At 35.6% G+C, this 25,786-nt stretch overlaps 3 protein-coding genes and 2 long non-coding RNA genes across 5 annotated transcripts in view; 2 read left to right on the plus strand and 3 right to left on the minus strand.

Annotated features, from left to right (window-relative positions):
• Window positions 1-1,502, minus strand: part of LOC103510883 (glutamic acid-rich protein) — a 17,177-nt gene extending 15,675 nt beyond the window's left edge. Inside the window, exon 1 of the mRNA XM_017444774.1 lies at window positions 1,429-1,502. Coding sequence (XP_017300263.1) covers window positions 1,429-1,502 — 74 coding nt within the window. The remainder of the gene's footprint in view (window positions 1-1,428) is intronic.
• Window positions 1,292-12,671, plus strand: LOC103510885 (heat shock 70 kDa protein 4). The gene is made up of 10 exons (XM_026824835.1): window positions 1,292-1,616; window positions 2,839-3,037; window positions 3,331-3,640; window positions 4,880-5,152; window positions 7,872-8,357; window positions 8,678-8,928; window positions 9,490-9,696; window positions 9,963-10,325; window positions 11,101-11,385; window positions 12,189-12,671. The coding sequence occupies exons 1-10, from the start codon at window positions 1,501-1,503 to the stop codon at window positions 12,369-12,371; spliced, it is 2,673 nt and encodes an 890-aa protein (XP_026680636.1). The 5' UTR covers window positions 1,292-1,500; the 3' UTR covers window positions 12,372-12,671.
• LOC113468139 lies at window positions 3,787-4,045 on the minus strand. Its single transcript, XR_003391994.1, has 2 exons — window positions 4,016-4,045; window positions 3,787-3,863 (listed from the first exon to the last, which is right to left on the minus strand). It is a non-coding gene; the product is annotated as an uncharacterized LOC113468139 (long non-coding RNA).
• A 49-nt stretch (window positions 12,672-12,720) lies between the features above and the next one.
• Window positions 12,721-14,796, minus strand: LOC113468138. Its single transcript, XR_003391993.1, has 2 exons — window positions 14,324-14,796; window positions 12,721-14,190 (listed from the first exon to the last, which is right to left on the minus strand). It is a non-coding gene; the product is annotated as an uncharacterized LOC113468138 (long non-coding RNA).
• Window positions 14,797-15,747: 951 nt separating this feature from the next.
• On the plus strand, window positions 15,748-24,947 carry LOC103510888. The gene is made up of 7 exons (XM_017444776.2): window positions 15,748-16,090; window positions 16,372-16,520; window positions 16,732-16,946; window positions 17,358-17,557; window positions 17,738-18,052; window positions 18,332-18,646; window positions 19,119-24,947. Exons 1-7 carry the CDS (start codon window positions 15,986-15,988, stop codon window positions 24,945-24,947), a joined length of 7,128 nt encoding a protein of 2,375 aa, XP_017300265.1. The 5' UTR covers window positions 15,748-15,985.
• The last annotated feature ends 839 nt before the right edge of the window (window positions 24,948-25,786 follow it).

Genomic DNA, 25,786 nt, shown 5'->3' on the forward strand with positions numbered 1-25,786 from the left:
GAGCACTCATACTTTTTTGGAACTGGAGAAAATTCTAGAACCCTCGGAAATAAAATGTGCCCCCCCCCCCAAAAAAAAACAGGTAGGTATTTATTTATCATTATTTCATTATCAGTAGTAATTTTTGAACGAAAATGGTCTATTATAGACCGGCGACCATTCATAGACCCTAGCCTGGCATAGCCTAGAGTCCTAGACCCTGGACCTAGTGGACCATTGACCCTCTCACCAGTGTGATCACAACGGAGCCTGGAACCTCCTGCTTATTTAATTCTACTAACTCGAAATTTTGGATGTTAGAATGATATCAAAAATGTATACAAAACCATCGACCATCGTAAAAAAAATACTAGACTCAATCTGGCCTGAGGGTTGTTGGTCCGATTTTGAACCCAAATCAAAGAGTCAAAGACATTTTCTGATTTGGGCATCTTCGGACTTAAGCAGGAGGTTCCAGGCTACGTTCGAGGGTCGTGGTCTCGACGGGGGGCTCGATGGTCAAGCCAGGGTCTAGGCTAGGCTAGGTACGTACACGCAAATGCCCTCCCTAGTTAAAAATGTTTGTAGCTTGTTGCTAAAACTCTCCAAGTGCAAAATCGTACAACCATAGTGAATTACCGTACTCTCCGTAAATCTGGCAACACTGTTTTAATGGTGAGGGGGTTTTCCTGTTCTGTGGTTGGTTCATGTACATTATACATTTTGGGTGACTATCACGAGTTTTGAATCCGAGTATCGCTGTATTCGCTGTCGCTGTTTCGAATATTCGAGAGTTTTCTACGATTTGTTTCCAACGTTTTCAATCTCAATCGCGGATATTTATCTCTGAATTATTTCTATTGTACAGAACATTGTGGTACAATACAAAAGCATACCCATCGTACATATTTCCCTATAGAGTACTTACCTACATGAATACTTTATGCCCAATATTACCATAGAGTTTTCAGTTCATCCAGAGTTTAAGAAATACTGGACTGTGTAAATCAAATGGGTGGCGTCAAAGAAAACCCTTGGACACTGTGTTAACTTTCAGTGGTACGATCGGCCATGAAGGAATATTTTAGTCCAGTCTTGACAAAGTAATAAGACATTTTCTGTTCTAATCTAGTATAGCTACATTACCTGCCTCCATTTCATAGGTTTTGTGAAACTTTTCAAAAAATTTCTATGAAGGTAAGTACCAATACCAAAATAGATCAGTTGCGCTTACTTGGGTGATGTTTCAAAGTCATAGAGCAGGAAAAATGAGGACCAACGAAATTTTTCTTTTTCTTCTGTTCATGTACATTATACATTTTGGGTGACTATCACGAGTTTTGAATCCGAGTATCGCTGTCGCTGTTTCGAATATTCGAGAGTTTTCTACGATTTGTTTCCAACGTTTTCAATCTCAATCGCGGATATTTATCTCTGAATTAAACTCACCTTGTGATAATATCTAGATCATTAGAACCACTTTCTTCATTCCTGTTGTTTCTGTGATACCAAAGTAAAGTCATGGCTGGAATGTCTGTAATTGGAATTGACTTTGGAAATGAATCCTGCTTCATTGCGGCCGCTCGTGCTGGAGGCATTGAAACAATCGCCAATGACTACAGTTTGCGAGCAACTCCGTAAGTAATCTAAAGTCAGGCCTAACCTCATGGGTACATTGGATCTAGCTAGAAGTAAAATTGCTCAAGTCATTGTGCTTAGAATTAGGTTAACTTCAAGGGTAAAAGCTGATATAATCTCAAGTTTAACTTCTCAGCATAGGCCTATAAAACGCATGATTCACCCATTTGTAAGTAAAAGATGAAAAACAAGATAAGGGAACATCCAAAACTCACTGACAGAAGATTGCATTGACCAGCATGTGGTGAGGGGTGGATTGGTTCAGAGTTGTGGAATGGAGCAGTGGCAAATGGATAAAAATTATAAATAAATGGTAGATTCCTACGTAAAAAGTTGGGAAAAATCCAAATCTGAGGTCAAAACTCTGCAAAAATAACTGTAAAAGGTCAAAAATTCAATTTTTATTTTCTGTTCTAATGAAAGAGTTCAAATATGTGTGACTTCAGACTTTACACAGTTGTTTTTTTCGTCCGTTAGGTAGCACCACTATGCAAGCGCACTAGCAAAGTAGCAGAAAGAACTGCACAGAAACATATGTGCACAAACACATTAATGCGTTTCCTGCTAGAGAGCTTTGCTCGGGACATTTGATTTGACGTCATTGCCTATGGGAGCTTATGCTGTGACATCAAAATTCATGATTTACCAGTATTTTTAAATCTATTTATCTCGGGTTCTAGAAGTCGTAGAAGAAAAAGATAAATTCCATTGGTCCTCATTTTTCCTGCTTGATGATGTCTCATCAGGCAACACATTAATGTGTTTGTGCGCATACGTTTCTACGCATTTCTTTCTGCTCCTCCACAAGCATGCCTGCATACTGGCGCTACCAAGCGGACGAAAAAAACAACTGTGTAAAGTCTGACATCACACATCTTTGAACTCTTTCATTAGAACGGAAAATAAAAATTGAATTTTAGACCTTTTACATTTATTTTTTTAGAGTTTTGACCTCAGATTTAAAATCCATCTTTTTACATAGGAATTGACCATTTATTTATTATTTTTACCCATTTGCAACTACTCCATTGAAGACATGTGATTCTTTTACCCCCACTTGATAGTATTTACTTCACTTTGTGACCATGTGTGAAAGCTGAGCAAAGCAAGCAACAATTCTCAAATAAGCAACTTTTTTGAATGCCATTAATTGATTCTTTCCAAGGGCCCAGTTGGGTCAAAAATGCATTTTTCTAGTTGTATTTTTTTCTCTCTCCTCAGATCCTGTGTTGCATTTAGTGACAGGAACAGAATATTGGGTGTTGCTGCCAAGAACCAGACTGTCACAAACATGAAAAACACCATTCATGGCTTCAAACGGCTTATAGGCAGAGAGTTCAAGGACCCCCATGTTCAAGACGAGCTCAAATTTTTACCTTACAATGTTTCTGAAAATCCTGATGGATCCATTGGCATCAAGGTAATTAATTTACATTCAAGTAGGTAATGTAATGATTCAAGGATACTTGTGAAAATAATCTTGTTTCTCTAACTAATACTCTTCAGCAACCTATTTATTATAATTAAGTTACTTACTCAATTAATTGAGGATTTTAATAATGGACTGTACAGAGTTCTTTGTAAATGTTCATGGTAGGTAAAAAAATTATGGATAAGTAAGCTATCATAAAATTAACTTAATGTTATTAGCACTGTCACTTCCTATATTGTTACACAACTCACACCTGAATCTCTAAATTTCATTTTTCTCAGGTCAAATATTTGAATGAAGACAGAGTGTTCACTCCCGAACAAATAACAGCCATGCTCTTGACAAAACTGAGAGAAACCTCTGAAATAGCACTCCAATGTAACATCAGTGACTGTGTGCTGTCTGTACCATCCTTCTACACAAATGCTGAAAGGAAAGCTCTGTTGGATGCAGCCAAAGTTGCCGGACTCCGTGTTCTCCGCTTGTTCAACGAGACAACAGCCACCGCCTTGACATATGGAATCTACAAGCAAGACCTGCCTAACCCTGATGATGCTCCTAGGCATTTTTATTTATTTATGAAAGTTTATTGTTTTCCATTCTAATGTTCACCTGGACTTTATCCCAATTTTATTTCAACCATAAAGACTCTGAGTGAAGTCCTTTTGACTCCATAGGTCAGTAAAAGTTATAGTAAAAGAAGATGATAATAATGAATTCTCAAGTACAAATTTTTACCTCGTAATATCTTCTTGTAGCTGAGCAGGATCAGGGGGGTAAAACTTGACGGCAAAGTTCATCTTCCAAGGTTCATCTGAAATCATAGAGAAGTGATAAGCACAAAACACGAGGGAAAAGATTCAAAAGCCTAGGAAATAGATGTTTTATGATTGTAGGTACTTAGTTGTTTATACCCTCAAATCCTCTCCTCAAATGAAATTACATCAAATCAAATCCTGAACTTACTTTTCAAATACTTGGAGATCCTCTTGTCCATTTCAAGCCAACACTGGGGATCATACTTGTCATCGTAGGTTAGGCCAAAGTAGAAGAAGTGATAAGCACAAAACACAAGGGAAAAGATTCAAAAGCCTAGAAAATAGATGTTTTATGATTGTAGGTACTTAGTTGTTTATACCCTCAAATGAAATTACATCAAATCAAATCCTGAGCTTACTTTTCAAATACTTGGAGATCCTCTTGTCCATTTCAAGCCAACACTGGGGATCATACTTGTCATCGTAGGTTAGGCCAAAGTAGTCTCGTTCTAGTAGATTCAGATGATCACATACTCTGTCAAACAGCTCCTCACCTTTTGCTTTTCTCTGTGAAATATAAGATGAATTGTTCAAGATAAATTACAAATTTTAATCTAAGTAGACCTACTTACTTCCTATGATATAGGTGGTTACTGAATCCTGTTTTTAGACTATAAAACACTGAGCATCCAAGATTTAACAGAAGAATCCCTCCCCTCTTTTGTTTTAATGTGCCTTTCCTAATTATCTTATCTTTAATCCACCGATCTACTCACCTCTATTGAAACATCTAGAATTGAGCCATCCAACAGTGTAATGTGAGCCACTTCTATTTTTCCTTTGAGTGGTTTTGTTTTAGGAGCACTTTCAGTATCAGTTATTTCTGTCATAGAGATAGAGTGTTAAATGACATTTTGGTTTGCCAACACTCACACTTAAGTAACTTTCAATTTTTGTGGACCTACAGAGGGACATTTTTTTTTTTTTTTTTCCTTTTTAAATTCTTTGCTTAAACAAATTGATACTTACTATTTACAAAATTGGAAAGAATTTAATGTCTCCCTATCGTAAGTCAGGCAAACAGTAAGTTTATACATTCATTTCTTTTCACAGATCATAGCAAGTGCTGCCAATCCATATCTTGGAGGAAGGAACATTGATTACAAATTAGCCAAACACTTTAGTCAAGAATTCAAGCAGAAGTACAACATTGAACCTGAGTCTAACCCACGGGCATTCTTGCGTCTTCTCACAGAAGTGGAAAAGTTGAAAAAGCAAATGTCTGCAAACTCTACGAAACTACCATTTGGAATAGAGTGCTTCATGAATGACATTGATGTGAAAGGTAAGTGAAGTATTCAAACAAGAGGTTTGTATACCTACTGTTTACATTATATTTAGATTCTGAGTTTAAAGAAAAGCACTGGAAAGTTTTTCATCATAAAGCAAGTGCATAGCAAGTAAACATCATATCTTAGGTTTGGTTACTGAATCCTGTTTTTAGACTATAAAACACTGAGCATCCAACATTTAACAGAAGAATCCCTCCCCTCTTTTGTTTTAATGTGCCTTTCCTAATTATCTTATCTTTGATCCACCAATCTACTCACCTCTATTGAAACATCTAGAATTGAGCCATCCAACAGTGTAATGTGAGCCACTTCTATTTTTCCTTTGAATGGTTTTGTTTTAGGAGAAGCACTTTCAGTATCAGTTTCTTTCATAGTCATTTTGGAACTGAATCAAAGCATGAAAGTATAAAATTAAATCAAAATGAGAAGAAATTCAAAGCAACAAATCTTGCAAAAGATACTCTAAATACCCACTTTGATTAGGCCTGGAGGAATGTCATTGAACTACCTTTAGTTCCTCTTCATGTGTATAGGCATGGCAAAACAATGTCATGTTTTTTAACAATAACGACAAAAATGCACACACAGTTCAGGGATCAATATACATAACTCGTCATAAAAAAATGTTTTGATGGTACCTAGGTAGGTACTCAATTGTTAGAGAGTAACCATAACAACAGAAAAAAATAGGTCATTGTAAAGAACTGTTAGCTGATACAATGTGTTGGAATGATGAACATTTAATTGATACCCTCTTCCTCCCATTCTATTTTAATATTATTATTACTACTGATATTTTTTCATTTTAATATCTATACCTAGGTTACAGTGTAATGGGCTTCATTGTTATTTTTATTTTATTTTATTATTTTTTTTTTAAATAGGTATCATTATAATGTAGGCAGTTAACTTTAGTATTGAGCATAACTTTACTTTGTATTTCTCTAGACCTCTACCAATCAAACCAAAATGGAATCAATCCTTTACAACTTTAAACACAAGACTCAGTGGGTATTGAGATCAAGGGATTTTTCACAAAGGTCTTTCACTTTTAACACTTCTAATGCACTTCATACTGTACTTTTTTCTGAGAAGTGCAAAGTATGAAAAGTATATTCTAATTAGGGCTCTAGGTGTAGTTTGTTAATACACCTGTTGATGTTATCATCACAATCCTACTACTTCCCTTATGGCAATACAGTATCACCTAAAACTGAAAAATCCTCTTTCTCCGAGGACATCTGTACTGATTTCAATAGTTCATTTGAATCAAATGAATTTTGGGGGTATTGCTGCTTGCTGCATTGATTGTAATTAAATTAAAAGCTCTGCAGGCAAGAATAAGAAGCTATGTAGGTAGGTACCTACGTTCTCCGTAAAAGAACGCTATTTTGGGTGGCTGATATAACTTTATTTACAGTGCTATTCTATTAGATTACACACAAATTTACCTGAAGATATTAGTCAAACCACTGAACTTTCTAACTAGGCAGGTGAGTTTGTCAGTTTTGAACTTATGAAGAACAGAAAACAAGTTTAAATTCTTCACTTGGGTTGGGCAGATAGGATCTAGCTATCTAGCAATCTAGCGTTCTTCAAAACTTTCGAGCTTAAAATTTTTTATGAGCGCAGTGCAGCGGAAAAATTTATGAACTTCAAAAAGAAAACATTGCAAAGAGATAAAAATTTCATACGGAACCTCGCTGGCGTGCGGTAGTTCCATATGCAGTGTTGCCATATGAGCACTCATACTTTTTTGGAACTGGTTACTGGAGAAAATTCTAGAACCCTCGGAAATAAAATGTGCCCCCCCCCCCAAAAAAAAAGAAATGGAATCAATCCTTTACAACTTTACATGAACCCTTTAAACACAAGACCCAGTGGGTATTGAGATCAAGGGATTTTTCACAAAGGTCTTTCACTTTTAACACTTCTAATGCACTTCAAACTGTACTTTTTTCTGAGAAGTGCAAAGTATGAAAAGTCTATTCTAATTAGGGCTCAAGGTGTAGTTTGTTAATACACCTGTTGATGTTATCATCACAATCCTACTAATTCCCTAAGGTAATACAGTATCACCTAAAACTGAAAAATCCTCTTTCTCCGAGGATATCTGTACTGATTTCAATAGTTCATCTGAATCAAATGAATTTTGGGGGTATTGCTGCATTGATTGTAATTAAATTAAAAGCTCTGCAGGCAAGAATAAGAAGCTATGTAGGTAGGTAGGTACCTACGTTCTCCGTAAAAGAACGCTATTTTGGGTGGCTGATATAACTTTATTTACAGTGCTATTCTATTAGATTACACACAAATTTACCTGAAGATATTAGTCAAACCACTGAACTTTCTAACTAGGCAGGTGAGTTTGTCAGTTTTGAACTTATGAAGAACAGAAAACAAGTTTATATTCTTCACTTGGGTTGGGCAGATGGGCAGATAGGATCTAGCGTTCTTCAAAACTTTCGAGCTTAAAATTTTTTATGAGCGCAGTGCAGCGGAAATATTTATGAACTTCAAAAAGAAAACATTGCAAAGAGAATATTTACACAAACTTGCAGTAGATAGTAAAATCGACGTCCTGCTTATCCAAGAAACACATACAGAAAACGAAGACCAACTCCTGTACATCATATCATAGGGCCAGTAATACTCTTGAATTGAAAATGTAATGCTTTTCTAAATGCTAATCTATTGTTTTTAATCTTTCAGGTGAAATGTGTCGGTCTGAAATGGAGGAACTGTGCAAAGACGTTTTCGAAAATGTTGAGAAAACATTGAAGGATTGTCTGGAGAAATCAAAGCTGGCCCTCAGTGACATCCACTCTGTAGAGATCGTGGGAGGTTCATCCCGAATCCCCGCAATCAAAGGTCTGATTGAGAAAATCTTTCAGAAAACTCCAAGCACTACTTTGAATCAGGATGAGGCTGTTGCTAGAGGCTGTGCTCTCCAGTGTGCCATGTTGTCACCTGCTGTGCGAGTGCGTGACTTCAGTGTGACCGACTTGCAGGTGTATCCGGTGGTCATGGAATGGGATCCATCTCCTAATGAACCCAAGGACAGCAAGAACTTCATCACTGTGTTCCCCGAGATGCATGCTGCTCCGTTCTCCAAGAAGATGACCTTCTATCAGAATAAACCATTTGCCATTCAGCTTTACTATGAAGGAAATGTGCCCTATCCCTCCAAGTTCATTGGTAAGTCAATGAAAATATTAATTAAGTATTTCACTTCAGAGGTCCCCCCTCAACAAGGCTTTGGGTCAACGTGAGTGTAACTTTCATATCTCTCTTTTTGAAGGGGGCATTTAAGTATAAATTTTGTTGTATTTTTGGCACATTAAATTAGCCACAAAATTAAAATCAAATTGACTTGCTCACAGGTAAATACCAAATCAACGACGTGAAGCCTGGTCCAGACAATGCCAGTCAGAAGGTGACGGTCAAGGTCCGGGTCAACATGGACGGCGTTATCGGGGTCAGGCCACAAAATTAAAATCAAATTGACTTGCTCACAGGCAAATACCAGATCAACGACGTGAAGCCTGGTCCAGACAATGCCAGTCAGAAGGTGACGGTCAAGGTCCGGGTCAACATGGACGGCGTTATCGGGGTCATAGCGGCGTCTATGGTGGAGAAGGTGGAAAACTCGGGAGATACAGAAAGCATGGATGTGGAGAATACCGAGGAGGAGAACGGCCAGAAGCAGGAAGCCGGGTCAGAGAACACCGAGAACAAAGCCGAGAAAACACAGGAAGGTCAATCAGAGGTAATTATGTGTTTTCAGCTGTTTGTTCCAAATGTTACATGCTTCGTACGGAAAAATATATAAAACCCTGAATACATGCAATCCGTTTTCTTCAATCGTTTGTAGTTTCTCCTCTACAACCGCCTGAAAAGGTTACTTTCTCTGTGGCGTATATCTCTTAGTAGTCTAAACAGTTTTGACTTGGCGGGGTGGAGTGCTACCGCGCTCCTTAATACTTGTACTCTCTCTGTACTAAATACTTTGCGAATATACTGTTGCTGATTTATTCAGCGTATTTTTAGGATGCGGCACCTGTTGACCATTCATAAAGTATAAAAAGAAAGTCGATAACTTTTCCACCTTCTGTGGATCATTTTAGAGGGGGTTGGGGGTCTATTCTCTTTCAAATGTGAAGAGGCTGATAGCTTGTTGCAGAGAGGAGGTTAACCCCTAAGAACCTTGGCAGTTATATAGTAGTAACGCTAAAACCCTTTCAGAATAAGTATGCTCCAATGCTAATCACAGGTTTAATCAAAGATTTGTTTACCTAGTAATTGACTTTCTGTCGTGATTTCTCTCTAGGACGCCGAAAAGAAGGCCGCCGAAGCCAAGAAGAAAGTCGTCTCGAAGACGCTCGACCTCACCATCAGCGCTACCACGCACGGTCTCAGTCCTGAACAGCTCAATGCTCACACTGAGCTGGAAGGCAAGATGATTGCCGATGACAAGCTTGAGACGTACTCTCTCTGTACTAAATACTTTGCGAATATACTGTTGCTGATTTATTCAGCGTATTTTTAGGGTGCGGCACCTGTTGACAATTCATAAAGTATAAAAAGAAAGTCGATAATTTTTCCACCTTCTGTGGATCATTTTAGAGGGGGTTGGGGGTCTATAGCTTGTCGCAGAGAGGAGGTTAACCCCTAAGAACCTTGGCAGTTATATAGTAGTAACATTTAAGCCCTTTCAGAATAAGTATGCTGCAATGCTAATCACAGGTTTAATCAAAGATTTGTTTACCTAGTAATTGACTTTCTGTCGTGATTTCTCTCTAGGACGCCGAAAAGAAGGCCGCCGAAGCTAAGAAGAAAGTCGTCTCGAAGACGCTCGACCTCACCATTAGCGCTACCACGCACGGTCTCAGTCCTGAACAGCTCAATGCTCACACTGAGCTGGAAGGCAAGATGATTGCCGATGACAAGCTTGAGAAGGAACGAATCGATGCCCGGAATTGTCTCGAAGAGTACGTGTACGATTTGAGAAACAAGCTGGGATCTGAGGAAGAGTTTGCGCTGTACATTGCTGCGGATGATGCTTCGAAATTGTCGACCCAGCTGGATGAAACTGAGAACTGGCTGTATGAGGAGGGCGCGGATGTCAACAAGAGTGTGTACATCAGCAAGCTGGATGAGTTGAAGGTAGGATATTGTGTGTAACCACGAGATTTAATTTTTTCTTTTTCCCTAGATTTTTTTTTAGAATAGAATAGAAGAAGAAGAAGAAGAATAGAATATACCTTGTTTGTCCTGCTAGGATAAGGATGAAAAGTCCCTTCACCCCCGCAGTCTAACCAAGGTCTCGTATATTTTGACATATTATGGGTAACTCATATTATTTGGGACTTTTACTGCCAGTTTCTAAGAATCTCTGGGACGGAGTAGGTGTGAAGGAAAAGATTGCCTTGGCAATAATTTCGCTCTTTAATTGCTATTGTATTCTGCACCAGTCCTTAGAGAGTTCCATTATTATCATATTATTTTTGCACGCTGGAGGGTCCGAGGTTCAATTCGCAGCGGAAGCCTCGTTAAAAAATAGTTGAATGCTTGAAAGTGAGAAGCGATACTGATATTATTCCCTGATAAATGCAATGTTTTTAGCTAAATCCTCTTTTTATTCTATACTTTTACCTTATGTTACATTATTTTTTACCGCTAATTTAGTGGTTGGATACTTGGTGAATTTTACTTCCGACTCCTTCCTGATACTTCCGAGTATCCAACCAAAACATAACGGTAAGAAATGATGTTAATTCATAGGATGTCTAATTTAAAGGTTGTCTAATCAATAAAGAATCTGCTCTATTGATTCTCAAGTCAAGTTCTTGTTATTTTGCTGTTGTTCTTGCTATTGTTCTGTTCTTCTTTCACTCAGTGCTATTGTTCACACATTAATGAGATCGTTCCCCATTTCCAGGCCATCGGTGAGAAGATCAGACAGAGGAAGGTCGACTACGAGGAGAAAACGAAAGCCTTCGAAAACATCTTCTGCTCGATACAAATCGCACAGAAGAAAATCTCCATGTTCAAGGAAGGGGATGAACGTTTGAATCATTTGGATGCGGCGGAAATTACCGTGGTTGAAGAGAAGGTAGCCAACGCGTTGAAGTGGGCTGAAAACGCGCAGTCACTCATGAATGAATTTACTGATCGAACTAAAGACGCTCCCGTACCCACGAGCGAAATTAAGAACGAAATGCAGGTTAGTGTAGCTTTTTTTTTTTTTTTTTTTTTTTTTTTTTTAAAAAAAAAAAAAAGGGGGGAAAAAAACATCCTTAAAAAAAAAAAAAAAAAAAAAAAAAAAAAAAAAACTACGTGTTAGGTACCAAAGTACCTGATCTGATGGTTACAAAAATTAGCTATTCATGATGAGTATTTGGCAGAACAAGCACTAAACATTGGGAACTGAATTCAGAGGTACATTACCTGTGCCTCATGTCACCAAAGTATGGAAAAGTATCTTACTTACAAGTGTAATAGCCAATGGAAAAGCAGAATTTTGAATTTGGACGAATTAGATCGAAATATGAAGGTCTTATAGTCCTGAGATGAATAAGAGGACAGGATAATAGAAAGCTAGCTGTTTCGAAAACGAACCTTTGTTTAGGATAAAGTTCGTCCCGGGCGGAAATCGAACCCGCGACCTAGCGCTTACAAGGCAGACGTGCTACCCTCCAAGCCAACTGGGCTGGCTTCTCATTTTCTTCAAGCTTCATTTCTTTATTTTCGTGAAGGGAAATCGACGAGCTTTATGTCAAACCCCAAGCATACTCAGACGTCACGCTTTCGGATCGCTATTGCGGGATCCTAAAGTGAACGTATGTCATACCTAGTATTAGTGCATTATGTTGTTATATTGTACCTATTATTATGTACCTGTTGTAAATGAATTTAAAATAAACGAGAGCACTTTTTTGCTGATAATAATAATACGAAATGTTTGATGCAGCTTAGGGTTGTGAGTGCACGGTCAATATTAATATAAGTGTTAATTATTTTTTTCAGAACTTGAACAACGCCGTTAACCCCGTTTTCTCGAAACCCAAGCCTCAGCCGAAAGTTGAGAAGAAGGAAAACGGAGTTCAACAGAATGGTGAAACCGAGGAACATATGGATGATTCATCGCCCAAAGCAGAAACAAAAGCAGAACCCGATACTAAAGAGCCGGAAGCAGCTGCTACTAACTAGGCAGAAGACACTATTTACACTTCTGAATCCTATTGCTATAAGACTTTGTCCAATCTAGGTTTTTTTTACAATTGTAAATGTAATTTACTGATTTCTAAACAAAAGAGTATATTTTCCTTAACTGTTTGTTGTTAAATGAATGACATCATGAAAAGTTAAAAATTTTCATCGATATTTTTTAAAATGCTGTTGGAATTATTAATTTTTTCTGCACTTTCTTCACTTTGTTTTCTTTATTGTTATTCATTCACAGCATTTTCCCTTTTATTGTTTGTTAATTGAATCTTGTTCAATACCACAATATCCTAAAAGTTACACATGTAATCTGAGATTATACATTATTTAAAGTTACAATTGTAAATGTAATTTACTGATTTCTAAACAAAAGAGTATATTTTCCTTAACTGTTGTTAAATGAATGTCATCATGAAAAGTTAAAAATTGTCATCGATATTTTTATTAAAAATGCTGTTGGAATTATTAATTTTTTCTGCACTTTCTTCACTTTGTTTTCTTTATTGTTATTCATTCACAGCATTTTCCCTTTTTATTGTTTGTTAATTGAATCTTGTTCAATACCACAATATCCTAAAAGTTACACATGTAATCTGAGATTATACATTATTTAAAGTTTCCCACAAAGATTTCAAGAGTCTGAACATTACCATGTTGAGGACTTCTGTGTTAAGTGGGAATAATAATTATAACAAATATCGTTTTGCCTTTATAAAGACATGTAAATTGTCATTTCTCATTTGTTTTTTTAATTACTATTATTTTTCTGTATAATTTTTAGATTTTCCAATACTAGGAAAGCTAATACAAGGTCCTTGTTTGATGGCTTATGATAAATAATTAATTTATTTTTTTCTCCTCCCTTCTCTTCTTCTTTAAAAGTTTTTGTTTTGTCAGACAACCAAATTTAGCTAGGAACTAGACTATGAATTACCTGTCGAAAAACATACACTGAAATTACGTTTTGTGTCCTCGAATGTCTTGTAAAAATTCAATTTTGAAAATGGTGGCTTAGGTATGGACATTATTTGACATTTTACATGCATTTATTTTCTAAAAAAATTCTCCTTTTTGAATAGTAATGATAAATATGTAGCTCTATTTATTAATTTAAACTTGGTGATTGTAAATGCCTGCTTTCTAATTTATTTAATTTATTATACCAAGTGGGGAGAAAGTCACAAACTGGCTGGATATTTTTGAATGGTCAAGAAGTATCCAGCTCTTCTGGGACTTTAACTCCGCGATTGTATTTGAAAAAATATAGTTCACTAGGTATAATGTAATGAAAGATGAACTCTAAGGCTCTTTCTTTCAATATAAAAGGGATACTTTTCATAATTTATTATATTACATGTTTCTTGATTTCATTATTACATAGATGATTTATTTTTTACTTACATAAAGAATACTCTCAATTCATAGGTACCGTGAATTGGTTTTACTTATACTTATCTATACGTATGCAAAATACTCTCAAAATTCAGTTTTTAAACTAATAAAACGAGTACAAATTTTTGTCCATGGTGGGATTCGAACCCGGGACCTTCTATATGGCAAGCAAGCCCGTTACCACTGGAGTGTTTGAACTCCATATTTCATATTACCTCCTTTTTATTTCTAGCGATTTTGGTTACAACATTTGTTGTTCGTTATCGAAAATGTGATTGAGGTAGAATTAACTGAAACTCCTTGTACAGCTGATATAGCAAAATTGATGATTTTATTGGTCATAAACCTTGGATCCATGTAAGATTTTTTCCATTTAAAAGTAAAAGGATACTTATCGCTTTATTGTGTTAACCTTTACTTTTTTTTTTTTTCCTTGTACAGCTGATATAGCAAAATTGATGATTTTATTGGTCATAAACCTTGGATCCATGTAAGATTTTTTCCATTTAAAAGTAAAAGGATACTTATCGCTTTATTGTGTTAACCTTTACTACTTTTTAAGTATTATTGAAATGTTTTTTAGATTCTAAAAAATTAGCCTTTCTTTTCTAGATTGTCATCACACTAGCTTAGAACACAGAAGGCCGGAGTTCGATGTCCAGTAGACTCAATAAAACTAAACTTGATTTTTCTGCTCTGTGGTTGGATTTCGGGCTTTATTTGGGCCTCATAAGGACTTTTAGGTGACCAGTACATCTAATGTGATGTCCTCCCATAAAAGTTTTGCCCAGATCCAGAAGAAAAGAAATAGGTCCATATCCCTAAAAGCATTATGTTTTCCTGTATTTTGCATTAAAGTATTCAGCATAGACTTGAAGTGGTTTGCTTCAAGGGTGTACATACCCTTAGGTTTCAATATCATGGTTAATTTATTTATAATTTAATACTGTCACATTGTGAGAATGTAAATTTCAAATTAAATGTTTTCAAACAACCCCCTTCTTTTGCAAGACATGGAATTTTTGGTGTTGCGTATTTTTTTTCATTTTCATTATTAGTACCTACCTACAGTCATTCTGCAGGTGTGTTTTACACATAGTCGATCGACGGCCGCGTCGATTTACTGTGTGAACACACCTTGAGCTTTTCGATCCTAGATGGTGTGGACGGATGTACCAAGTACCCAAAATGACGGATGTACCAAGTACCCAAGTCATTAGCCTAGGAAGTTGCGAGCTCGCCTGTCTTGCAAGTATTTGGTCGCAAGTTCGATTCCCAACCGTTAATGAACCTTTAGGACAGGGATTTCCAACTAGTGCCCCGCGAAGCTCGCTTAAGAACTGACCAGCTTTAGTATCCAGCTTCAATTAGGAGATTATTTTTTGAAAAAAAAATGGCCTGAGTGCTCAAAATTCGATCAAACTGCCTTTCCAATCCCAATGTAGCATGTGGCCTGCGAAGTACCTCCCAATGTAACAAGTGGCTCGCATACACATGGAAGTTGGAAACCCCTACTTTAGGACCTTTACTCTTTAGGTAATTACTTAATTAGAAAATCACGCAACACTCTTTAGCGCCATCCATAAGTTCATTGGGCTCCCTCAAACTCCTCAGAGTGGTCTTTTCCTGAAAAAGAGGGAGAAGCTTCTATACGTATACATATTTGCCCACGATTTTATGGAAGGACCAACTTTGCGTAGCCAGTCGGTTCTTCCCGAAGGATAAATTTAGAGATAGTCCGGGTTTATTCATGCCCTCACGTTGGTGAAGGTTTTGTAGGTACCTACCTGTTCTTTTTTTTTTGACCCTGTAAGCCTTACCTTACAGTGTAAGGTATTTGATAAGTGTACGATAAATTTTATACCGTACAATTTTTACATCGGACACATGTGGCAACAATGTGTGAATGTGAAAGACGCAGAAGTGTGAGTTATTTTTTTTGTTAATTTTTGTTATTAGTTATTTTAATAAATTTGATTTTGTAGAATAAATAAATATTGATAAATTAATAATAGAAGTACAGTAAAGCTTTTAATAAGTTCAAGATGAGTGATACGTAGGTGAAGTTTTCGTTTCAATACGCTGGATTTACTGTACTCGGTTCCATGTTCACAAAATCAAAAGCCTCAAAGTTCTGGGGCTCTTGCAGCTCCTGCCATGATAGCAGGATAACACCTTAATCTGATCAGAAGATTTAATCTGCAACCATGGATAAGCACTGGGATTATATCTTTCTGCCATTGAAAATAGATGACTTGGATCAAGATTTAGAACTAATTGGAACCAAGGATCTGACCAAAGATTTTCTCCAGGTGGGTGTCAGAAGTGACAGAAAATTACAAACTAAAGTTCAGCTTCATTCAGGCTAGTCTGTGCTTAATAAGCACAAATGCTCAGACTAAAAACAAAATTACTAAGAGGTGTAATGGTCCTTTGACTGAATAAAAGCTTTAGGTGTGAGTTTTTTTGTCCAATTAGAGGCTTGTTAAACTTGGGAGTCTCAAGTACATTATTTTGTAACGAGCTGTTGTATTTTACAGAGTAAGTTGAATAGTTCTAACCTACTTAACATGTATATTTGCACCATTTTCAGGAATGTTTCACAGGATCCACCTCAGATTGCGAGTTCAATCAAAAGATTGTAAAGTTGTGTGAAACATGGTCTGCCTACAACAAGATCCTCAAAGAACTTGATAACAACCATTTTCACCAGTCTAAAACACTGTTCCAGTTTATTTTAAAGTAAGCATATTTCCAACATAACTGCATTTATGACTAGGCATTTGTTTTATACCTATTCATGAATAGAATTCTACTTGTAATACAAGATCTAAGTGATCCCAATTGAAGAACATAAGTAGATTAATATTTATATCCAAGTAGGTACCTGTGTAAGAAATAATTCCTACAAAAATATAAGATTACAATATAGCCTTTATTATTCTAATTTTAGATACTCATTGCAAAATATATTGGATGCAAAATGGGCAGAATTAAGCACAGAAAAGCAAGCGGCTCTGAAAGAAAACATTCAAACTTGTCATCACATTCTGGAACAGAAGAATTGGCCAGAAGCTTTGTACCTTTCAAATGTACTTAGAGTGGTAGAAGAACCTTGGCCTCCAATAGTGGTCGAAATTTTTGATGACAAAGGAACTCCCAGTGAAAGTAAGTACTCATAATTAATGTACTAAGTTCCTACATAATTTTCAAAAATAATGCTTATGTACCTACATTATGTTGTGGTCGAAATTTTTGATGACAAAAGAACTCCCAGTGAAAGTAAGTACTCATAATTAATGTACTAAGTTCCTACATAATTTTCAAAAATAATGCTTATGTACCTACATTATGTTTGTGGCAGATATTTACCTACATTATTGTGTGAAATACATACTGAACATGGGACTGTGATCTATAGGCTGAACAATAGCTGTCCAAATAAAACATTCATTTTCACCAGAGATATCTCAACTTTCAGTATTAGAATTAGTGTTATAGTCCCACATTCTAACATTTCAATATTCATCCTCTCCCTTGTGTAGGTACTTAATTTGATTTTCTTTTCCTCTCTTTCAGTACAAGAATATTACAAGTATGAAGAAGGTGACATATTTATTGAAAGAATCCGAATGCTATGTTCAGAATGTGAGGATTTGGCTTACAAGCTAGTAAAAAAATGCTATCCCCTCTCCAATCAACAAGATAGAACTGTGCTGCATGATGTGAGATTGATATTGATGGTTCGACAAGATAATTTGGACACTCTAACCACCGAGGTAATTCTAGAATAACTCAAAAAGAGTCCTTGCTATTTATTTCCCTATTTTACCTTTTTTTATGATCAGGGCATCCAGTCATACTACTAATGAAAATTATTATATTAAAAGAAAAATCTTTTAGAGGAGTGTCATGCTTTTTTTTTTTTTACTAAAACCATTACATATTATATTTTTCAGCTCAATTTATTAAAACCATCTGATGGAGTTGATTTTGTCAAAAGATTGATAGGGTATGAAAAGTTGAGCAAAGTTTGCACATACATGAGCAATGTCCATGCACAGATTGGCAGTGTTTTGTTACAAGCCATCCATCTTATCATGGTGAACTTCATGGGACAGCCCCAGGTTGATTCAAATTATCAAGAACTTTGTGTCATTTGGGTAGACAAGATATTCACCGGGAACAAAAGTTTCAAACTGATCCAATCTCTCGGAGATATGTCAAATTCATCAGACCATTTGTTTATTCTCACAGAAGAAATTATGAAGAAGGTAAGTAAGAACTAATATTAAACAATGGACCAGATTAGTGAAGATGGTGCTTGCTTGGCTTTGTGACCAATTGATTTTTTTTTTTTTTTTTTTTTTTTTTTTTTTTTTTTTGAAAATAAAGCTTAATTTATCCCCCATTTTTGGCAAGAATAAGGGATGAACACCCACTTTTCATATTATAATTTTCTTTCATTTAATGTATAGATTGTGCCTTTTGTCCACACAATTTCACCTACGTTACAACTTACAACACCTTTAATTTTTTTACCTTTTTTCCAGTTTGCTGATATTGATTTGCCATTTTGTATCGAGCTGTTTACTAGAGCTACCACTATAAATATCAATGAATTCTCCAGTACCAAAATCAGCAAAGAAGAGAAGCAGAAGTTATCTGAAGTGTTGTGTAAACGATTCTTGAGGCTGGCAGAGTTGTTTCATTCATGTCATGGCATCAGAAAGGAGTGTATTCTAACTGCTTTCACTTTATATCCAACACAAGAACTATTGAAACAAATTGTCAAGCTTTGTGGATTTCTACCATCTTCAAACACTGTTATCAAGCAAGAAATTATCTCTGATGATGAGAATGAGCAGGTATAGTGTTACTTTGTATTATGATCAGATTATCCCTTTATCCCTTTTATATGTCATAGCTACTCATTTTCCTCACGAGGCTGAGTGGGCTCCGCAACATCCAGTCACGGAGTCAATCATTTGCTTGATACAAATTTCTTGACCCCGCCGGGAATCAAACCCGGGTCTCCCGCGTGCAAGGTGTGTGCAGTGATCACTACGCCATAGGAGCTGACTTAAAAGTGCATGTTATAGCACAGACATGTCCGCAACAAACGTCAAAGGTGACATAAAGTAGTGGCACTATATGCGTTAGGTAACACATGTAGTGTATTTGAATTTAATTGATTTCCTTTTCGATATTTACAGACTGCAATGGACGTGGATTATTCTGACAATATCAATGATCAATGGCAGTCACGGAGTCAATCATTTGCTTGATAACACAAGTAGTGTATTTGAATTTAATTGATTTCCTTTTCGATATTTACAGACTGCAATGGACGTGGATTATTCTGACAATATCAATGATCAATGTGATGACATCATCTATGTTCAGTCAACTAGACCTCTTGATGCTCTCAATAATGATCCAAAGGGTAAAATACTAACTGATTCCATTAATTATGACTGCTTGGAAGCTCCCAATATTATTAGTCGCGATGGTGAGCAGTTAGGTCTTTCCAAAACTTTGTGTGATGACTTATCCATTTTACTGTTAGGTTCAAGGCAAGGCAACTATATATCATGGGCCATGGACAACAAAGAATTACAGGATGCGTGTGTTGAGTTTATGAAAAACTTTGAGACACAGTATGAAGAGAGAGAATTAAATTATTTAAAAGTAGATTACAGTAAATTTGATAACTTACCAAGACCCGAAGTTGACGAGTATTGTGGAATAGAAAAAGGATATGAAATTTTCCTTGAAGAAGAGGAGCCAGAAGAGCCTAGACCTCCTAAACTGAAGAAGAAAATAGTTTATGATTCAGAGGGGAATGATTCAACAGAGTTTGATTATCTGTACTCTTCTTCAGAGTATTCTGATGACTCTAGCAATAATGCAAACAAAAAGAAGAAAAAGAAAAGATATAGACAACATTCCAGCTCTGATTCCGACTTCAAACCCTCATATAAAAAATCATACAAGGACAAATCAAAGGATAAAAAATTGCGAATGAAAAGAAAACGTGACATGGAAAATTGTGATGACAAAAAAGCAGAATACAAGAATACGACCAAACCCAAGAAAATCAAAGATTTGACAAACACCATCATTAAGCAAACTCCAAAAATTAAACCTTGTATTCGATCCAATCTTGTAATGAAAATTCCAGTTTTAAAAAATAAAATAACGAAAGTTGTAGCTGCGCCTGAAAGGAAAATATCTCTTCTACGTTTGATTAGGAAAGTCAAGGTGTCTAACGATCTCAACAATTCTGAAAGCTCAATTCCCCCACAGAGGTGCAAATTAGACGAGAAAAAGTTGAAGACTTTTAACATATTAGAACCAGAGATCACATCAAAACCAGATAAAGCGGTGGAAATAACTAGTGTCAATCATATAGAACGGGACAAATACTTGGAACTCAGTGTTATCAAAAACTCAATGAAGTCAAGTAACAACAATGTTCATGTAAAAAGCGTTCAGCAATTGCTATATCATTCTAATAACTCTTTGAAATCCACCCCTTCAAGCACCTCATACGGAGTATTTGGTAGAGACCTACCAGAACATGGTATTAAAAGTAAATCATTTTCCAAGGGAATAGATCTTCTTTCAAAGTGTGACTTTTCAGATGATTATTTTACTCAGCTGGATATGGTAAATAAAGAGACTAGTAATGTTGTCCCAAAACCAAAGGCTGACCCAATACAACCCAACAGAATTAGTCCTCCAATCGTTAATAAACACCTTGATATACCTGGTTTATCAGGACCTGATATGTTTGATTGGATAAAGCCTCCAGTAGTCACACAAACTGTAAACGTCCTTGATGTCTTATGTCATAAATTAAGTCCAATGAAAACTCAAAAATCAAACACTAACTCTGCCATTGGAAATTCAACAACAAGCCTAGATCATCAAACTCCAAACCAAAACAATATCAGTAAAAATTTGCACAACATTGATTTTTTAGGACACCAAAATAGTGAAGACGATGTACTCAGTATGAATTCTGTTATTAATAAGACTGACAGTAACAATAGCACCCCATTTAATTTAGATATTTTTCAGAGTAGCAAAGGTAATATTAACTTATGTGCACTAACAAGTGATAAACACAATAATCATAATCATAACAATAATATTGATTCTAATACAGAAGTATACAATACGAAAACTAATTTCTATCCCAACGAAAAACAACAACTGAAAAAAGAGGATAAATCAACAGATCCTTTTGTGAATGATCCTGAACTATCTCATTTAGAAGATACTGAACTGTCTCATTTAGACGGTACTGAATTGCCACATTTAGAAGGTAGAGAAAAAACCATTATGAACTTGACAAATTTCTACAATGATGCTAAAAATCAAATTGATGACAATTCTGAAAGTGAGAACTCTCTCTATGAACTGAATGAAAACTCTCAATATGAATCCGTGACAGTACTTAAAACAGAACCCATAATAGACAGCAATATTTTGGACACGGGAAACAACAATTTAATCAACAATCTTGATGACGCAGTTTTTATTTTTCAAAATAATTTAGATGTGTCAGATACAAGTCTTACTTTTACTCCAAAAGAAACTGATTCAGAGATATACAGCAAAGAAAGTTGTACTGATACTTCGACTTTGAATGCTATCAAAACAGATACCTCTCAAGATCAAATTGAGAAACCACAATCAACGTTGAAATTGATAAATTTAAAACCCTCACCATTGCTGCAACCTCAAACTTTTAACAGTACAAAATTCAGTACTATAAGGAAAACTGCTGAGTATACAGATAAGGTTGATAGCAATTATTGCAACCGAAATATGATGTCTACTGTGAGTGATCCAATTCCATCAAATCAAAGTAAGGTCATCAGTAGTGCCGTCAACTTTAAATACATATCCTTTCCTGAAAAAAGTGACTCAAATAAAATTGTTTTAAATAGCAAAAATGTAAAATTCCCTATTATTCATATGCAGCTACCTGAATCTTCTCTACCAACTCTTAAAATAAACGATTTGAAAAGAGATAAAGTTTCAAATGAAGACAAAATCATAGATAATAATAATGTAAAATATTTGGTAAAAGATAAAAATATTTTCAAACTTCTTTATGTAAACGCACCGACAACAGAAAGCACCAACAATATTCAAATAGTAAATCAACAACAAACTAAACAGCAGTCAAAAGTTGACAAAACTATTGAGCATACTCCTTCAACTAGTTTTAAGAAAATAATTTCTAATCCAAAGTCTCCCCATGTAAGCATTCCTAAACTATTACATTTTGATTCCCAGAGAAATAATAACCCAGTAGATGTTTCTAAAATATTAATGAAAACAAATGATAAGAAGAATGGAACCCACAATCAAAAAGATGTTTCAACTTCACCTAAGCAAGGCGTTAATATTATTTACCAACCTGCCAAACATCAGGCGGTAGTTGGATCTAAGAACTTGATAGTTACTTTCCCACCTACCAAAATAAATAAATCCACCGACACACAAAATAAAAGTTTACCTCTTCCTACTGAAAAGAACGCGGATAAAAAATTCAATATGAATCCGGGTTGCACTCATAAAATAGTATTAGTTCCAGCTGTGAGTGAAACAACACCACCCATTCCTGACCGGTCTAATCCCATTAGTTCTACTACAATGGAACAAGTTAGAGAATTTGAATCCGTTTTAGAAAAAGTGAAAAAAACTTCGCAACTAAAAGAAAAAGTGCCCCATGATGAAGTAATCAACTCATCATTTGTAACTACAAACCAAAAGACAACTAAAAATGTTACTGCTGTTACTTTAGGCAATATTCTCCTTCAGCCAACAAAAATTGCTACGTATACAAATCTCATTTATACATCTGACAAAAAATTAGCTATGGTAGACAAGCCTTTCAATGTAAAACAAACACCTGTAATAATCGCTAAAACCGAAGATAAAGTTGTGAAGCCACCAAGCTTCCCTCCCGCTCGATCAACGGTACCTACAAGCAATACATCTGGTTCTACTTCAGCTAATTCGACAGTGAAACCTATCCAAAAAGCACAGGAAGATGAACAAACGGCAGAGAAAATATACAAAATATTAAATTCTTACACTGAGAAAATTAAAAATGCTCCAGAGTTGAAAAATAAGCCTGCACCCAGAAGACGTTCAAACCCACCTATCACAAATTCTTCCAAGTGCAGGAAAAATGTCAAATGTTCAAGTAAGTTTACATATGAGCAAAGCCCAAGTGTAGAGTTAAGTGACACAATTGATAAAGAGCCCACCGCTACAACAGTATTTCCACTTCCTGTACCCAAAGTCAAAGATAGTCCCATCAAAGCCCCTGTACAAATACAACAACTAACCATGCCGTTATGCTCAGCACAAGATAATCAGGTTGTTTTACTGACCAATGACAAACATATAATATTGAAAAAAATAAAACATGTACAAAAACTATGTCCTAGTTCTATTGTAAAACCCATGTTGAAAGCAGAACCCATTGCTGGAAACCTAAATACCCAAGTTGTGCACTATAAAATTAAAAATGATTCTTTACATGGTCTAAATCTCATCAATTATGTTTCTCCTGTTAATGTTAACAATCGTGCAAGTATAATCACTACAATGACCCCTTGTACACCTACTAATACATCTAGTCAGTCTAAAGTCAGCAAATTTGCTCAGGAAACTCAAACAGATATCTCGATGGAATGTTCACCAGTAGTAGTGAATAACTTGGTTGAAACATACTGTGAACCTAAACCTATAAAACAAGTAGAAGTGGTAAATGTAAATGTAAGCACTGAAGAGCCACAAAATAAATTAGAAAAGGAACATGATTTGAGTTCCCTATGTGTTGCGCTGGATAAACACTATTTCAAAAATATTGATGTCCTATTCTTTACATCGTTCATTTTCTTGAATTATCCTTCAAGCCAACTTTTCATGTTTGAAGCAACTTATGCATTGAGTAGAATGATTCGATCAAACTCTGTATCAAATAGTATTAGCAAACATTATACATCTCGGCAAATGAATGAACTCAGAACTTTTGCAGAGTCACGTTTACCCCTGTGGGAAAAAATGAAAATCATAGATGATATAATCTTGAAGAAAAAAGGACCACATATTTGTGACACTATGATGATTATGATCAAAAAAAGTGACAACAAGAAAACAAAGGAAAATATTTTGAAAAACATTCATGAAGATAAAATTGAAGTAAATAAATGTAACAAAAATCCAAAATGTTATGGCAAAAAGAATTCAATAAATGATGGTTCCAAGTTCAAGTTTCCTCATCCATTAGAGCCAACTGTTATTATTACAAATGAACCGGAAGATAGTAAAGATTTCGACATGGCTGATGATACTACTAATTATAAGAAATCGTCCAAAAATGACCGAAAAAGACCTTACCAAGCATTGACGTCAGTTAACTTTGATGAAATAGAGGTGGATAATCCTAAAATACCCGTACCTAAAAAGAAGAAGAAGTATGGTAGAAGGGCTATCACATGCTCAAAGAAAACTGACGTTTCTAAGAAGACGCATCCAACTCATGGAGAAAAGCCAGGTAGTAAAATGTGTGAAAATAATAAACGGAATGGTCGAGTCTTACGAATAAATAAAAAACAAATCTTCAAGCCATCTATTCGGAACAAAAAGTTGAAACTTAATAACAACAAAAAAATGCTTCTGAGGAATAAAAACACACAGTCTGGCATGAATACCAAGAATTTAGGTAATCCTTTTGTTGGAAATCTAAGAAACAAAAGCCATCTGTCGCAACAAGGAAATGATAATTCAAATAGAGAAGCGAGTGTGAACAGAGGTAGCAGTAAACTACAAGTGCACAAAGCTGAAGAGCAAAGTACTACACGAAATAATATTAAACCCCGAGCTAGAAGAGCAAATAATTCCTCTGGAGTAAACCTAAATTTCGACTGGAATATTTTGGAATCAAAAATAAATAATGAAAATAAGGTACTTACCAGACAGTCTGCTGGGTCTAAACTCTTGATGAACAATGGTCATGAAATAGTTTCCAACCAAAAGTGTAGGAAGAGATCTCCAAGTCTTGTACAGAAAACTGTGGATAACATACCACTTGCACACAATCCTAACTCAAAAGTAATTGGAAAGAATAAGGGATGAACACCCACTTTTCATATTATAATTTTCTTTCATTTAATGTATAGATTGTGCCTTTTGTCCACACAATTTCACCTACGTTACAACTTACAACACCTTTAATTTTTTTACCTTTTTTCCAGTTTGCTGATATTGATTTGCCATTTTGTATCGAGCTGTTTACTAGAGCTACCACTATAAATATCAATGAATTCTCCAGTACCAAAATCAGCAAAGAAGAGAAGCAGAAGTTATCTGAAGTGTTGTGTAAACGATTCTTGAGGCTGGCAGAGTTGTTTCATTCATGTCATGGCATCAGAAAGGAGTGTATTCTAACTGCTTTCACTTTATATCCAACACAAGAACTATTGAAACAAATTGTCAAGCTTTGTGGATTTCTACCATCTTCAAACACTGTTATCAAGCAAGAAATTATCTCTGATGATGAGAATGAGCAGGTATAGTGTTACTTTGTATTATGATCAGATTATCCCTTTATCCCTTTTATATGTCATAGCTACTCATTTTCCTCACGAGGCTGAGTGGGCTCCGCAACATCTCTCAAAATGCAGTTTTTAAACTAATTGCTTGATCATATCATACGGAAAAAACATTGCAGTTGATTCTGCCTCATATAAATACGCAAGAATAAATTTTGTCATAATTATTTTCATTATTATTTATTTCAATTGTAAAGCTACTTTAACTAGGACTGATTTTTTTTCTTTCTATTACAATAAGTATCGTTTACTATCCTTCCAGCATAGAGGTGGAGGCTTAGGTCTGTCTGCGACTTCACTTCTAGTCAGCCTTTTTAAAACCGTTCTTAATTTGATCAACTCATCACTATATAACGAGTGTAT

The sequence above is a fragment of the Diaphorina citri genome, unplaced genomic scaffold, assembly GCF_000475195.1.
Source record: "Diaphorina citri unplaced genomic scaffold, Diaci psyllid genome assembly version 1.1 scaffold653, whole genome shotgun sequence".
Taxonomy (NCBI): Eukaryota; Metazoa; Arthropoda; class Insecta; order Hemiptera; family Psyllidae; genus Diaphorina; species Diaphorina citri.